Consider the following 16,492-nt stretch of genomic DNA (forward strand, 5'->3'; position numbering starts at 1 on the left):
TTGCCGGAGCTCGGCGAAGCGAGTACAATAGACGAACAGGAGAACGGCCAAGGCGAGAAAGAGCGGTGTCGGTGGTTTTTCTCCTCAGTCGAGCGGAAGGCGCTGAATGGGACAGGTCGTAAGGCAAGTACACGATCGTTATGTTCTCTAGAAACAGCGGGTACAGGACTTCATCCAGAAGTACTTTACTGCGGACTGGTTGGTTCATAGTGAACGAGTAATGTACCGCGCAAAGTACACCAAGAAGGGTGGAAAGAAGGACAAGAGAGAGTGACTGCGCTCCATGCTGTCTCTCTTTCCACCCTTGTCGAAGTATTTCTCGCAGTACTTTACTAGTTCAGGACTCCGGCGTTCTGTTTTCTGCGGAACAGCGAAATTCTTAGCGTGTTCGCCGAACAACAAAATTTCAATTTGTTATGAAGATTATTTTTGGCAACCTTTACTTTTCTAAATATGCGCTAGTCTTTAAAACATGCGATTCAGCTTGGGGAGAGTTTACCACGGTGAATTTTAAACTTCACCTTTGAGCAATTTACAAATATACAATATCAGGCATTACCAAATGGTAGCAAATATTACGTGGAAAGCCCAAGTTTGGGGCAGTTTATCATGTGATGGGAAATGCACTGAAAAGCAGCTATTGCCATGTTATCTAGATATCCACTAGCAATCACTCGGAAACCGTTGCTAAAGTTATGTAATAGATGACTACAAAAAGGCCATAGAAGAATAAACAGTTCGGAGAGAACATTCTACCAACCTATCAACTGGGTGCTTCTCGATGGAACCCTAGTGCTAGTACTCAATAGTACTTACATATAGTCTTAGTAATCCCCATATACTATATGACCATCCCATTCGATCTATTTTTATTGCATTGTTTACTCCATGAAATGCAGTGCTTGCGGTAATTGTTTTTTGTCACACGGCTCTTTTGCATAGATTGCCTGTCTTCGTGATGATTCGGCTAGTGCTTCTCCTGGCATCGCTAGTCACCCTTGGTAAGTGTACAGCTCTGTTATTTATGAAAGCTGTAGGGCGCTCCATGGTAAAGCGTTCATTCATTAATTGATTTGTTCACGGGGTTTAAATTGCAGGGATTAACGTGCCTTAAATAATTATTGTATTACATATTATGTTTCACCGCCTTGTTTTCTTTGACATTTACCAAGTATAACTTCTCGATTAAGTTCTTGGCCCCATCAAAGGTAGCGCGTTAGGAATGAAAATGCATGATTTTTATCTGGAGAATTACCCTTTTTCTTGAGATCCTTCATTTCTTTTTTTTTCACACTATTTTCGCAACCGCAGTCTACACCTCAACTATAAGGGATTCCAACAGATTTCTCGACATCATTCTCGAAGACAAGGTCCCGCCACAGATCAGGGGACTCAAGCATGTTTACCCGTTCGTAAAAGTCCCCGAGTTCAAATTCAAGGTGAGCAAATGTTACGCGAACAGAATGTCAGAGCTGAAGTGTCGGTGATAAAGAAATTTCGGTAGACAAGAGAGGAAAAATGCGAACAAAAAGTGAACACTTTGCACAAGCAAACCAGAATGACCAAATGCATCTTACTTCTATAACTTCCTTACCTTGCGCATTTTCGACCAGATAAAGAGCACCGGTATCACGAACAGAGAACTCAAGGTGAAGGTGAAGAACGGAGCGCTGCGCGGATTGGACACCGGTGTTCGTCGAGTTGGAGAATGTCAACCACCCGTTCTCATCAGCGGCAATGTCACCATTTCCTGCATACTTGAATTAAAGGGAATCAACGCCTCGTTCATGGTTGAGGTAAGGTATCGCTGTTACTGTTACGACTCAATGTCTTTCTGCAGCACTGGAAGACCGCAGGCTTGAGTGCTGGCTGCGACTTGTCTTGACTTGCCTAGGTACATGTAGTAGATATCAACTCCTGTTTTTATATCTCCCTCTCTATATCTTTGACTACCGCGTTCCTCGCGCCATGTCTAGGGTAAAAAGCTCGACAAATTCTACTTTACCTCCCCGCCGTTCTTTCCTTCCCCTCTCTCTCACAGTCTAATGAGCGCACGATGCACAACTCTCGATTTTATTCTCTAGGCTACTCGCTTGCATTAGTAAGAGTATACCGTATATGCCTGAGTAAAGGCCACCTTCGTGCTACTCACGCAACTTCTCAATCCGAAACTCTAAACAAACAAAAAATAATAATGTCGAAACATTCGAGCGACGCCTTACTCCGATTAGAACTAGTCTTGCCATCCGTATTTTTGCGCTAAGCTGCTAGCCGGAAGTGTTTGAAAGCGTACAGTGACGCATTCAAGCTCAAGGTTGTGGCGTACGAGTAACGGCCACATCTCGCCAAAATTGCGAGAAAAGAAAGCGGAGCCCTCACACGCCAAAGTAGGCGAGACATTTTTTCGTACTTCCGGTCACATTGCATGACAGAGACCTAGCTACACATATAATAAACACGTGCCAATGAGATGCACTTAAAACACGAAGCTAAACTCGTAACATTTATTTGTAATGTCGTTCCGTCACGTAACTACCACTGTATAAGTACAGGAACGAATTCGAGTAAAGTGATAGCTACCCGTCTCCTTCCTTGTTTTTATTACGCTGTTCGTTACATTATAACTCTTTACCAACTTGACCAGTTTTCTTTACCCCTCATGATAACATGCCTGGGGAAGCAAATAAGGAGCTCGGAGAAAGCTCACACTTTATTTTTTGCGTGTGTGATTGTGGGTTTGTTTCCATTCATTTATACAGTCGCCAAGCAATTAAGAGCCTCAACACGAGGTCCTTTTTAATTATCCCTGAAGTATGACTCTTTAAACAGTTTGGAGTCTAGCTTTTCAGCTTACTTCGTGCAGGCTAATTAATACCTTAGCTAAATCTAGGCTTTACTCCCCGTTAAAGATCCTTCGATGCTGCTACTTAACAACCATCACTGCGGCCGGTTCAGGCCAGGGCTAAGTAACATTTCGTGTAAGACGAGTTTCTCGGCGGGCCATATCTTTTCCGCCCGATATGATAAGCGCCACGGGCGGTCAGCAACGATGGCTGACACTTCTGACGGCGGGGTGAACCTTAGACGATGCAACATTTTGCGGCATTGAAGTTTCCTGGTTGTAACTTTACGAATATACAGGGAACGACAAGAATTTATTTAAGGAGAGGGGAAGTAAATATCCATCCTTTTGCTAACGCTGTCCCGTGCTCGTTTATTACCTTTTTAGACTCCACAAGCATATAATGGGGTGGGAGAAGGGGGGAGTGTTGATATAATTAATGTTGTGAAAGTTTGCACACCTTGACTAGCTCTTTGCCTAGTGCGGAAACTGAAGCTTTATGTGCTCTTACAATTAGAAGGAACGGCGCATTGAACGCCTCTGTAGGTGGCGCCCACATGTAGCTTCCTATAGTGCTGCATTGGCTAGAAGAAACCTTGGCAGATGTAGTCACATCTGGAAAATGAAACTGTCGTTTCGACAAAGCAACAAACAGGAAAGAACATAGCTAAATGAATAACGTGAAACTGTACTTCATGCGGGAGAAGCAGCACGTGAAGAGTTTCAATAATGAGCTAATTGCTTGAATATATTACATTTGTTTCAACCTGACAGACTGCTGCTCTCTTTTTCTCACTCTCATGCTACGTACTTGTGTCTTCTTTATGGAAATAGAATTGCACTTCTGTCTTCCTTGTAGGTGAAGGGCGACACCCTTGTGCGAAAGGAGAAAACCGTGCCTGTCAACGTCACCATTGTGGACACCGTGGGGCACTTTGAAGCTACAGCCTATCCAGGCCGTCCGGGCGCACTGCGTACTTTTCACATCGAACAAGTGCGCTTTCACACAGTTTTCGACCGGCGCCTCCGTCTGAACTCCGAGCGGCAGCGCAGCTTCAACAGCGAGATGGAACGAAGCCTGCACTCCATCATATACGACCTCTTCTATACCGACTACAAGCGTGCCCTGGAGAAAGCTATCGAGTCCATGCCTTTTCCCAGCGCCTGATCAGAGATTATCAGTTGTTTGATATGCCGAAGCTGGCACTACTTACTTGTGAGTCAGTTGTTGTGGCCTCGAAACCTGGCTCACAGTGTTGGAGACGTGTGTATGGTCTCCCTCCGGAGCATTCTTCTCTTTTCAGTTATCAATACCCAATGGTGCTATAAGAACATTCCTGTTTTTTTCCAGTTGGTCGTTTTGTGAACAAGATTTATGACACAAGGAATATCCCGATAGTGACATCGGCGCTCAACGTCTCAGCAGAACTTTCTGCGACCCTCTTCCCATGAACTGCGTCAAACCTGCATTAGAGAATGGTAGTTATCATACTCGACACCACAAAAAAAAAAAAAAAAACTGCTTGCTTCTTTCTCTTTCTCCTACACTATACAATATACAGAAGTAATTAAGCTAAAAATGTACAGGAAACAACATTATTATAAACTAAACAAAATTATTGCAAACATGTCTTCTGTTTTCGTTAGAAATTGTGCTGAGTGACATATTTGAATAAGTAGGTCCGCAGCAACGTTTAAGGTGACATTGTTGGGAATCACCATGGCAATATCGTATGATGTCTTGATCAGCCGGTGCAGCCGGCGGTGCAATCGGTGCAACAGGCGCCTACGGTAATGGGATCGACTCTCGGGATTACAACTCGCCGGAAGGAGGCGGTGTTGTCGAGCATTAAAGGTTGTGGCCCGCAGTAGCTCTGGAGGGCTCTATATGGCCAGGGGGAGTGCAGGTCGCAAACAAGGTGAAGATTGATTCTGAGTATTTTATGCAGGTGCATTAAAGCGATGTTTGCTTATCTGCTGCTTACCATACAAGCATTGCCCTGCGGTTCATGGCACGACTCCATGAGCTTTTGAACATTTTGTATTCTGTTTCGAAGCGAAAGCGTCAAATGGCTTATTGAGCGAAAAAGCCGGTGTCCCGCGTCTGTAGCGGCCCCTAAATTCCCGCTGGCTGCGCCGACATATCACGAGTGCACCTCGACGGAGTTCCCATTGGCTGCGACGCAACGGCACGAGCGCGCATCGGCGGAGGAGAGCGGGCGAAAGGGAACACCTGTTGCCGCACTAGCGCGCCAGGTGTTGCGGGAGGGGAGAGGGCATCGCCGGGACGCCAAAGCGCCAAATCAAGCTCGCTCTCGCTCTTAGAAGCCTTCGTTATCCGCGCGTTCCTTGGCTGCGCAAGCTTTCGCCTGCGCTCTAACTGCTCCTCGATAAGGCCAAATCCAAACGCGCCAAGCATTTCAACGCGCTCGCTTGCCTGCGAGGAGCTCATACCTCGAAGGACCGCTCAGCGGCGTTCAATTGGACATAAATGCTTTCATATTCAGAACCCATAAGAAGGGCTTAGGTGTCCTCGGATTTTTTTCTCTCGCGCAGATATGACTGCTACCCGTGTACCGTGATGTTAGTATTGTGGTGTGTACGTGCCCTCTCTCGCCAAAGATAATTCCATTCTTCATCATGTCGTTCTCGCCTCAGCAACGCACGCGAGGAAATAGTTCGAAATTGGCTTAATAATTAGGAAGCCAGATAGATAGTGAGAGGCAGAGAGGCATATGAACTTGATCAACATGACAACAAACAATGAATGGAGTCCCGTGTGGTCGTTTGCCATCGTATGCTCTCGTCCCTTACATGCTTATCAGAAACAGCTGTGTTCTGAATGGTCCTTCGCACACGTATGTCCAGCAGGCAAATGGTGGTGTTTTATTTTCGTAATGCTGAGCCGGCTGTGACTGTAACGCCTGACTGAAGGTGAGACTGAAACGCCTTGATACATTGAGGGGTAGGTGAAACCAGACGATAAGGCGCACCACAGATGTGGGGTAATAATATCTTCGTTAATTGCGTTAAAATTGCCGAGAAAATAAGATTATGATTTCTAGCTCAATATACAATCGCGCTGTTTTAATCAGATCGCACACACTTTCCTTTAGAATATTTGGGTACCTGCATAAATTTAAGCACCTTCACACCTACCATACGTTAACATCAGCTAACAGTTGACAGGACCACGCAACTTATATTGGGCTTGTTGATGCAAAACCATGCACCGCATCGCCACGCCATGGTGGACGATTTGCCTTATACAGTAGCGGGTGAGGAGCCAGGGCTGTACAACCATTCTTCATTACCTTAAATAAAGAAGGCAAGGCGCATTCGTTGAATAATACGTACTGGGCAGATGAGCTCCGTTTCTTTGTAATAAAAAGATAACTTCGTCGTGCGAGGCGCAGTGTCCTCCTGATTTGGTGAGGCACTATCACGCATATTAACATTTCCAGGGACAAGAGGTGAGGGGGCGAGGGTTTTCACGGCTTGGAGAGAATGCCGACAATTCTTCCGCCGAGTGCTGTATGGCGCTGAGCCGTTCTCCCTGCTGCGAAACAGAAATAACCTCTCTTTCTTTTGTGCAACGTTCTTCTCCCTTACTTTCGAGGGCTGTAAGAAAATGTGTGGAGACGCTGTAACATCGGCCGCTTCTCTTTACCTTTTCACAGTAGCCCGTCTAATGCTATTCGACGCGTACCGCGCACTTGGCCTCTCCGCCAAGAGTGCGGAATGCCTGCTCTGGCCACGTGGACCATTCTGGGGCGAGGTAAATCTGATTGTTACCTAACCAACCTAAATGATCATGAAGTCGGGACATGCAGGAGGTGTAACGTATGCAAGGTAGCTCGGCAGCACAGCGATCCATGCAGCATGGAAGGTGCAGCGGGATTTGTTGCGTTTCTCGTTTTTTTTTTTTTTTTTACTGGGGAACAATGAGTACTTGATGAGCGGCTTCAGAGAGAAGCGCTACCGCCTAAAGGCATTCTTCTCAGACCTGCCTCTGTCATCTTCCTCCCCTTTTACTCCCTTGCCCACACTGCTGACAAATGTTCAGGTGTCGGCCCCTGGCTAAATGGTTATAGTGGGGTCAACAGGCTTTCCACTTTCCTCTCAACTAACCTCTCCATTTTTCTCTCTGTAACGAGCTATATAGCTGCTAAGCCAGGTGCGTCTTTACAGCTCTTTGCCATATTCAGCATGAGGTGTTGTATCAAAAGAGCGTTCGGCTGTTTGGTTTGCTTTTCTGGATTCAATTACCCAAAATTTCTTACGCTGGAAAAATTAGCAGCGTCGTCTTTCTGCATCCCTGGAACCAGCCACGAGCTCCTGGGATGAGGGGCTTCAAGTGTTGCTTATTTATCAATGGTCGGAATTTTTCGGTAAATGCTATATCAGTCTAAGCTTTATAAGTATTGTTAATTGCTTACCTCGAGTCATTTTCAATTGAATTTCTTTGTGTTAAAGCAATTCCGAGAAGGTCGCTTATTTATACCAAACGCCCAAAGTGCATCATTGCACCTGAGAATGCATACCCCCCCCCCCCCCCCCCCCCGGGCTTTCCCCCAATTCCTCAACCGACATTATCTTCCTGGGAGACTGTACTTACCAGTTCAGACCCGCAGGAGCAGCGACCGCTAATCCAGCGGCCACCAGGAGTGGAGCGAGCCAATGGGGCCCTGAAGTAAGGGCTCCACCCTACAATTATGCTAGGCCACCATAATACAAATAAATGTTTCCCTCTTTCCCTCTCTCTTTTAAGGAAAGTTCGAACGCATTACCTGAAAAACCGAGCATATTTTGCTTTACTGCAGTCGCGTTCGTCTGAAAAAGAGGTATATAGGCTTCAATATGGAATGATATCCGCATATAGTCAAATAAAATTCCCGTCGACGCACCACCAGCGGCCAACTCCACTCAGCATGTCCGCCAAGGTCGGCACTTAACAATTAGCGCTGTACAGTTTCCATTGCATATGGCTCGGCAACGCAAACATTGACTTTCCGTGGCTGCAGAGCGTTCGCAAGATATGGACAGCTGCCGCGAGCGACCACGAGACATGGGCACGGCCATGGGACGTCGTTTAAAAGCTCTTTCCACGCACGCACTCCCAGGGGAAGTCGGCGCAGCTTCAACACCGAAACAATTCATGCTGCCTTCAGTATGTGTCGCACTGCTCGTCGTCATCTATCTGGTCGATAGAAATGGTGTGTACGCGAACCCCAAGACAATGAAGGATGATTTTAATCCCTTGAAGGTAAGTCGCTCAGCTTATCGTTTAAGATTTTTTTGGTGCCTCAGCACAATAAATACAAGTACGAGCGAGAAATCGTGTGAAGCAGTATTTACGCACCCTTCAGCAAAATATGTACTTTTACCACATTACCTTGGGTGAGAGAGAAAAAGGGCTGGAAAAGGAATGAACTGAAAACTAGTTCTCGCGGTGCCTGTTATGGAGATACTTGCCCCAGAGACGGGTATAACGTAATTTCTTAGTCTTATTAAAAATTATTTAGTAAAAGAAGCAGAGTATGCAGAATGAGTAGGAGAGTGGGAAAGTGTCTACGTGGGCGCTGAAATGAATATTTTGAGTAGAGAGGGTGCACGAATTCCACTAAAGAACGACCGCTTCCAAATGTCGCCGATAATATATACAGAAAGTCACTGTACATAGTGAATTAAAGTTAGCGTGGAATATTAGGGTATGTGAAGGGTGACGTGCGGGCAAAGTTAGAAAAATGCCAGCTAATTAGCGCACGTGTTTATGTGGTTTAGTGTTCGTCCATGTCTAAACAACTGCGCTGCTTTTAGAATGATAATGGCCAACTAACTAGCCCTCGAATACCTCCTGAGTGATTATTTTTTATTATTTATTTATTTATTTATTTATTTATTTATTTATTTATTTATTTATTTATTTATTTATTTATTTATTTAGGCATACTGTTAGCCCGGAGGCCGTTACCGGGGTGGGGTACAGCACAGAAAAAAAAAAATAATACCATATTGTACATTATGCAGAATGCACGCAAATTATACATCAAATACTGCCTTTAGGCGCGTTGTGGTAAAAAAAAAAAGTCTGTTACCGTCACTTTGGAGTTTCGTGCTCTTTTCAAGCATGCGTCGTTTGAGAACTGTCGGGCGTGCAGCGACAAAATTAAATCGAAAGAAAGTGTGCTTTTGGAGAAACACACTGAATTTTTTCGTAATATGAGGTGTTTTGCGGGTGCCATGGAAAGATCATATTTGCATTAATTGGAACTATTAGTTACTTAATCGTGTTGAACAACTAAAATATTTACTGTTTACGGCGTAATTAATGCCTCAAAACGAAACTTTCTATCAATACATTGTGTTATGATACACACGAAACATGGTCGTAAGTGTACGTGAGGGGCTGCAGAAAATTTCGAAATCGTCGTTGACTTTAAAGCGCTGTTTCTAGCAGTGCATGACACGCTATCATTATTCCTGTGAAAAAACGGCTCACTAGACAGCATTTTATAGCGTACGCGAACAAACATAAATGCCTTAAGCGTGCAAATGGCGTTGTCCTCAGAGCTCATGTGCTGTACGTTATCGTGTTTCTGTGGCTCACATAAGATATGTTAACCTATGGTGGGTATCATGTGTGTATCTATTGACAGTACGCTAAGAAATAGCGTTGTCAGACATGGTGGTGACCATGGCTACGTACACCGCAGCGGTAGATACAGCGCAGAAACAGACAAGCGACGAATAATATGGACAGACATAAGCGCTGACTTCCTACTTGGAGGCGACAATTTGGAAGTCAGCGCGTGTGTCCGTCCCTGTTAATTGTCCCCTGTTTGTTTCTGCGCTTTAGTCGTACAAGACGATTACCAACTAGCCCGTTCTCATACCTTGTGTCTCTCGCCATCATTGATTGTCTATAAATGGCGATATATGCTGAAATGGCCAATAAATGGGGGAGAGGGAGTTTGCGCTTCCTCTCATCTGACATGAATTGCAAGTTAAGGAGTCACGCATTTGAGTTCCGCGAGTCACAACAGGGCTCTAAGGAGAGCTTCGGTATGCCAGACATAGTTCCCGACACTATCATAATTTAAGATCAGTGGACAGATTTCAGGGGTTCGGGGTACTACAAACCTTTGCTAAGGGATCCAGTGTTAGGTTGCAACACACGTTTTTTCCTGTCTTTTTTTTTTTCTTTTCGCAATAGAGTGGAGAATGTGCGCATTTCTTAATTAATTTATTTTTTCAAATATATTTACAGTTCAAGGGCAAATGGTGGGTGGATAGCTTCAGCCAAGCTATCTACGGAGACGCAGATCGCTGTGCCCATTTCACGATTCAAAAAGACCACGACAATGTCTACAGAATCAAGGCGGAATACATCGACACTGAGTGAGATTCTGACCTTAGTGAAAAAAAGCTTTAATAGTAAGCATGTGCCAATGTCTTTAACAAGCTCTGATAACTGTTATCGCCTCTGGTGTTGTAGACATGATTGAAAAATCATAGTTATATGATAAAATCAGAGTTATATGATTGCGGCAGGTGCATTCCAATGGGGTCAGAATGCAAAAATGTTCAAGTACAGTGCATTAGGCGCACTGTTAAAGAACTACAGGTGGTAAGAATTAAGCCGGAGTCTCTGACTACGGCTGGCGTCTTATTCAAATCGCGGTTTTCGCTCGTAAGATCTCTGGATTTAGTTTTATATATACGAAAAGAAGGCGCAGTGCATGCTAAACCTGCGCGTGCAACGCATACAAGAAATACGACGTGTTTAGGCGCCAACGCTTCAGCGTACCTAGTGGCATGTTGCAGCAGAGAGCAAAAATTGAGATTAAATTACGATAAATAAAGCGTTTTTGTAAATGCTGTAGAATGCTTTTCGGAAGCGTGTACTTGACTCTAGCTGCTTTAGCCCAGAGTGGAAGAACAAAAACAGAAAGCGAGCCTTTTTAACAGCGGAGCTGTTTACTAGTCCGTGGGTCGTGTGCAGAAAATGTGGGCCGATCCTGACGGTAGTGCAGAAAGGGTCCAAGCACAACCGCACATACCCTTGTGAACTAGCAAAGCTGAGCCTGGCTAAGTCTAGCTAACCCTGGTTGGGTCTACTTAAGCTTAGTCAGTCATCGATAACCAATCAATAGCCAATCAATAGCTAATCGATAATCGACAAATTATCAATAAATTCTGGAAAATGCTGGGGATGGTGACTTGGTAGTGGTTAGCCTAGCCCAAAAGCCAAGACTGACTATAGGTGCCCATCAGCTCCGCTGTCTTTTTAGCGTTGCGCCTCCAGTGCAAGCTACGCAATTTTTTTTCTAATGGTATTGCTTTGCCCTTTTGATCACAGCAACGAGCTTGTGGAAATGAGCGTCGACGTCAATGAAGACGACCGGCACCCTTCAAGGTTCATGCTGAAGATCAACGGTAAATATTGAAGTTTTAAAGCAACGTCACCTGTTTTTTGCACCAAAATAACTATATCTTTTTATCACCGAAGAGTACTCGCCTACTTGCATTTATACTGAAAAAGTGCGTGGTACACATCATAACTAAAGACGCACTGGTTACGAATCCACTGCCCTCTCTTTATAGTGTTTGCACTGTTATTCACAAGGACGCAAGTGCCCGTATGTCTGTTACTGACTGGCCTTGCTACCGTGAGAAGAAATACAGGGCTTCCGTAAATTGCTCACCTCCTGATGCCTTCCCTCTGCAGCACTTGTTGCATATTATGCACCGACAGAATAAGGAAGTCTTTTTCAATTTTGCAGAAATACAAGGGCTTGCCATAATGTTTCTTAGTGCTCTAGGGGAAGACAATGTCCTCATGCTCCTTTTGATCACAAACACTGAAACAAACGCTACAAGGTGGCTTTGTTTTGGTATTGCTTCGTATATTTCATTTTCCCTGCATTGTTCTTTTTTGGGGGAATCGTAGGACAGGCTCGGTATATAAACCACTGTGGCAGTGGTCTTGTTCCTGTTATTGTGAGAGAGGCAGTGTTAAAAATACTGGGACACTGCTTGTAACAAGCTCAACTATGAGTCACAACTTTTTCTTGTCATTAGCATTAGATCTGATGAGACAATGCTGCTATTTTGAATGCGTGACATAGAGAAACCTAGTATTTGTCACGAGTGTTGTGTCGGCTGTGCATTTTTGGCTTTTAGGTACTGCCGTACCGCCTAGGCTTTACTCAGGTTAGAACAGTGTGGTCACAAGAACAAAACGTTTATCATCGACGCTTGAAGCAGGTCAAGTGGCAATCCGCTATACGCGCACATAATAACACCATAAAAGACGCAAAGTGTTTTATATGCTGCTGTCTCTGCAACTTACGAGCGGGGATTCGAACAATGAAGCAGCATTTTAAAATTTTACCAATGAAGGATTAATTGTCAAAAGTGAAACTCAATAGCTGCAGCAGCCCTTGCTCTAGCATGTAGCTGAAATGAACTGACAATCTGTGATCATTCATTCAGCTGATGTCATCATGGAGACGGCCATTATCGACACCGACTACGACAACTGGGCTGTTGTCTGGGCCAAGAGTGGAACAGCAGGTACTATACGTTGGTCTATGACTTGAAAATCTTTGTTAACTTTTCTTACATGTTTTTTTTTTCTTCGATACGAATGAAAATCATTGTTGTACGCCTATTCCACGTACCTATTTCAGCTGCATATCACGTTGTGACCCGAAAGCCGAACGCCGAAGATCAGTTTCTTCCGGCGATTCAAGCTGCCCTGGACAAGGAAGGCCTCAAGAAAGATGATTTCAAGAAAGTGCCCAACATGGACTGCTCCAAGAAGGACACAATATAATCGATGCAGCAATAATAAATATGCAACAAAAATAAAACATTTCGACTATTTGTTTTCTGTACTAGCTACGTTGGAATGCCTCAGCAAATGCACCGCTAAGTACTATAGAACATAAAGGAAAGAAAAATCTATAATTGTTGGCAGCAGCTGAGAGCTTCCGAAAAATATTACGCCACAATTTATTCATCTGACAATGTATGTGACGTGTATAGGTGGGCAGTGAGGTCGTAACCCAAGTGAAATAAGACGCCACCGAGCTGCTGAACCGCTGCCGGTAACTTATTTGTATCGTGCAAAAACCTGAACCTTTGAAATGTAACCGAAGAGAGCGATGTTTAAACTCCAGGAAGCTAGCAGGTGCTGTATTGTTTTTGAAGCAATTTTATGGCTTCAAAAACCGTCGTCATGATTCCTTCGTCGTGATTCGATATCGTCATTGCAGCGTCGTCATTCCATAATCGTTATGCCATCGCCGTAATGCCATCGTCACTATGCAATCGTCATAATTTCAGCATCATCAGAACAATGTAGTCATGCTGTGGCCATCACTAGAGTGTACTAGATTGTGGAGTGGGTCTAGCGGACGCCTTGGCAATTGCCGAGGGTGAAGCTGTAGCGCCCACCAACGCCGCAGCGCGGAGCTCTTTGGTCGGCGCTCTCAGCCGGTGCCTTGGCCCCGGCTGTGGAAGTGAAAAATAAACAAGCGCAGCGCGTGCTCGGGGCGCAAGCTCGGCACGCGCAGTGTCGTTCCAAAAGCCGGCCACGCTGGTCGTCGCAGCCGTTGCTCGGCTCGCCGCCTTCGCCCTTCTGACCAGGGACGACGGCACGGCTCGTACAGCCGCCGTCATGACCCTCCTACATTGGTGACCCCGGAGACCGCGCGTTCCACCGAGCGACACACTGCCATGGCCACCTGGCCGCAGCCACAGTTTGACCCGCCTCTGCCGCCGTTCTCGTCCCGCTGCGTCGGCGTCTGGTTCGCGCAATTCGAGGCTGCTCTGGAGCTGAATACCATCTGGCTCCAGGAGCTCAAGTACGAGGTGCTATTTCACGCCCTGCCATTTTATCTCCAGCTCCGCCTCGGCGTTCCATCGCCTGGCCCGGGCCCCTACGACGAGCTGCGGCAGTCTGTCCTATAGACTTCTACGGCGCTGCTTACCATCCTACTCCAGAGGTTGAACGCACGGTGCGCGTGCGTTCAACCTCTGGAAATTGTGGAAATTGTGGCGGCGCTGCCGCGACCTTATTCTTAGGGATCCTACATGCAACGCTGAATCTCTAGCCAATAAACGTTGGCTCCGGCTGTTTCGGCAGCGCTCATTGGCAGAGGCGAACTCACGGGCTGAGTAGCTGTCGTCTGCTCGATGCGCCGTCGTTGTTACGTCGTTTGCATTCTTTCCGCCGCTGTTTTTTTTTTCATTTTATTTACGAAAGATTGGTGGGGAACAACACCAGTGTTGCCGCCACCGAGTGTCCACCTGTAAAATCTCCATGCAGCTGCTGTAGGGTCTCTGACGCGACAAGCGTCCGGCCGGCGCGCGGGGCCGCTCATTCGGGAGAAAGCGACGGTGGCGCCACCAACTTTTAAATAAAAAAAAAAAACCCTCAGCGAGAAGCCTTCAGTGGACCCACTCCCCCAATCTAGTACACTCTAATCATACATTTGTGGTTATATCGTGCGTACATAAAAATGGTGCCAGGGAAAGCACTTGCTGCCCTGACGAAGAAAAGTCCCTTTGTCGAAACGTTCGCTTAAGCGACATTCTTTGTTCCACGACTGCTCATCACTAGAGAGAACTATGGTGATAGTGTCTGTGGGGGCTGCAAGCGCAGTGGTTGGGCCTGCATAGGAATTATGGTAAGTACTACATAGATTAGATAAACGCCTCCCTTCTGGCTTGAAACGGCTTCATGACTTCGAAAATTGCATATATTCAATAAAATATTGCGGTATAACAGCAACAATTCGCAATAATTCTTTTGCGCACAGTATTTATGCATTCTACATTTAGAAAATAGGATTGCTTCTAAATTTGGACAAATAACGATAAATAAAGCGTAATAAACAGAGCCAAAAGAACATTCGAAGCTACATGCAAGACGATCAGAAAATCCATCATGTACTAACCAGCGTTCCCGTGACAACTGAACTATCGCAGCGCCAGTGTTACCTCTTGTAATTTGAGTAGGAAACTCTATGCCAACAGCCACGCGCTCTGCCGTTCACGTTTCATTCTGTAGTGATAATACGCAAACGGCAAAGAATAGTGGAATATTTAAAACGGACATCTAGGCTAGTTGGATATCGACATTTCATGCATTTCCAGTGCTTTAAAGAAACAGAAAAAAAACAAGAGAAGTGGAAAGACGAAAGGATAGGTAGGACGCTGGACCTACCTGTCCTACCTGTCCATTCGTCTTTCCTCTTCCTTTGGTTTTTCCTGTCTTAAAAGCGCTGGGAATACATGAACTAGTGGGATAAGACCGGTCTTAGATACGATTTGCTAGCCTCGCTGCCCCATAAAATACAAAGGCAGCAAAGGCAACGATGCACCAGTATCCATATGGCACCCTCCCCAATATATACAACATAAACAATCAAACTTAAAAATACAAGCGATACGCCGTTAAGAAACATTGGCGGTGTATATATTTTTCGATGACAATTGGCGATGGTAATGCAAATAGCAATATTTCTTATAATGGCTGTGTGAGTGGTGATGATATGGTTTATATATGTTCTGATTATTATTATGATATGTTTTTTGTCCTATTGAGCGGCGTGGCGCTGACGGTTGCTTTGCCCGCATTTGCTCCTAGCGAACGGCGCGAGCCGCCGCCAGCTCCGCCGCATAGCGGTAGCGAACGGCTTCGGCGCGGCGGCGCTTGCGTTTTTTGAACATCTGAGCTCGAAGCAGCTTCACTGGGTGAGATATTGAGACCATTAGAGGGCTCAGTGAACTAGACACGAGGAGTGGCATCATGGTTGAGGCGTGCACTGGATCCGGGCACCTACCTTGCACTTCCCTTTCGCTAGTGGTTCCGAAAGTTCATGCCGGACAGACATACCGCAAAGTGGATGAAGTCCCTCAAGAATGCTAATCACATTTGAAAATAAAGGACAGCACGTATAGCTTACATATAGCTGTTTTTGACAATCCACGAATAAACCCAAATTTTTAGTTCAACCCCATTCAGTTTAACGCAGTCAGTACTAGTCGTATAAAACATTATTAAATATTGGTAAGCTTTTCTCCAGCACTTTAACCAATTCAGATTTATATCCTATTGTACTACAGTTTCTCCAAATAATTTTACACGACCTGTATTAGGAAACTATCGTTTACAGGAATTTCTGTTCCAGCTAAGGCCAAGCATTGGCCGATGCTCGCGGCTTCATCGTGCACCTTTGCTTTTACAGCGTAAGCTGTTATGGGCTCAGTATAATAGCAGTTTCGGTTGGCGATGTCGTCCGCCGCCGTCGTCCACCGCAGTTATCACCAGGAATGAGAAAGAAAAATACCGAGTTCCAGCCGGGATTGAACTTGAGTCCTCTGCTCCCTCTGCGTGGAGGTCGGCTACTCTAGCACTGCACCACGCCAGCGCTTGCTAGCTGGTGCGGAAACATACCCTATACAGGCATCCTAGCGCGCGAGGAGTTACGCGATGGGAGAGGCGCGCCGCGTAGCGCTAACACGTGCAAGCTTTGCATTGCCGTTGCGTTGTATTCCATCAGGGGTCATAGCATATAGCAGTTGCATCGCATCGTGCCACATGTCTATGGGCGTGACAAGAGCGCCGCGTAGTTT

The 16,492-nt window shown here is 45.5% G+C and overlaps 3 protein-coding genes across 3 annotated transcripts in view; 2 read left to right on the forward strand and 1 right to left on the reverse strand.

The window, feature by feature from the left end:
• The window catches only part of LOC119440658 (snake venom 5'-nucleotidase), a 37,683-nt gene extending 35,999 nt beyond the window's left edge, over positions 1-1,684 (reverse strand). Inside the window, exon 1 of the mRNA XM_049662179.1 lies at positions 1,595-1,684. Coding sequence (XP_049518136.1) covers positions 1,595-1,603 — 9 coding nt within the window. The 5' untranslated portion in view covers positions 1,604-1,684. The remainder of the gene's footprint in view (positions 1-1,594) is intronic.
• On the forward strand, positions 861-6,189 carry LOC125943278 (uncharacterized). Its single transcript, XM_049662183.1, has 4 exons — positions 861-1,001; positions 1,312-1,439; positions 1,614-1,796; positions 3,702-6,189. Exons 1-4 carry the CDS (start codon positions 959-961, stop codon positions 4,008-4,010), a joined length of 663 nt encoding a protein of 220 aa, XP_049518140.1. The 5' UTR covers positions 861-958; the 3' UTR covers positions 4,011-6,189.
• A 1,451-nt stretch (positions 6,190-7,640) lies between these two features.
• LOC119441201 (uncharacterized) lies at positions 7,641-12,721 on the forward strand. Its single transcript, XM_037705856.2, has 5 exons — positions 7,641-8,108; positions 10,113-10,243; positions 11,205-11,281; positions 12,341-12,421; positions 12,538-12,721. The coding sequence occupies exons 1-5, from the start codon at positions 7,881-7,883 to the stop codon at positions 12,681-12,683; spliced, it is 663 nt and encodes a 220-aa protein (XP_037561784.1). The 5' UTR covers positions 7,641-7,880; the 3' UTR covers positions 12,684-12,721.
• The last annotated feature ends 3,771 nt before the right edge of the window (positions 12,722-16,492 follow it).

This window comes from Dermacentor silvarum, chromosome 2 (assembly GCF_013339745.2).
Source record: "Dermacentor silvarum isolate Dsil-2018 chromosome 2, BIME_Dsil_1.4, whole genome shotgun sequence".
In the NCBI taxonomy this organism is placed as follows: domain Eukaryota; kingdom Metazoa; phylum Arthropoda; class Arachnida; order Ixodida; family Ixodidae; genus Dermacentor; species Dermacentor silvarum.

Excerpts from the sequence above, each read along its gene's own strand:
- LOC119441201 (XM_037705856.2), top strand. The coding sequence starts at position 7,881 with ATGGACAGCTGCCGCGAGCGACCACGAGACATGGGCACGGCCATGGGA. Across the intron at positions 10,244-11,204 it reads GCGGAATACATCGACACTGA|CAACGAGCTTGTGGAAATGA; the intron begins GTGAGATTCTGA and ends TTTTGATCACAG. Across the intron at positions 12,422-12,537 it reads GGCCAAGAGTGGAACAGCAG|CTGCATATCACGTTGTGACC; the intron begins GTACTATACGTT and ends TACCTATTTCAG.
- LOC125943278 (XM_049662183.1), top strand. The coding sequence starts at position 959 with ATGATTCGGCTAGTGCTTCTCCTGGCATCGCTAGTCACCCTTG. Across the intron at positions 1,440-1,613 it reads TCCCCGAGTTCAAATTCAAG|ATAAAGAGCACCGGTATCAC; the intron begins GTGAGCAAATGT and ends ATTTTCGACCAG. Across the intron at positions 1,797-3,701 it reads ACGCCTCGTTCATGGTTGAG|GTGAAGGGCGACACCCTTGT; the intron begins GTAAGGTATCGC and ends TCTTCCTTGTAG.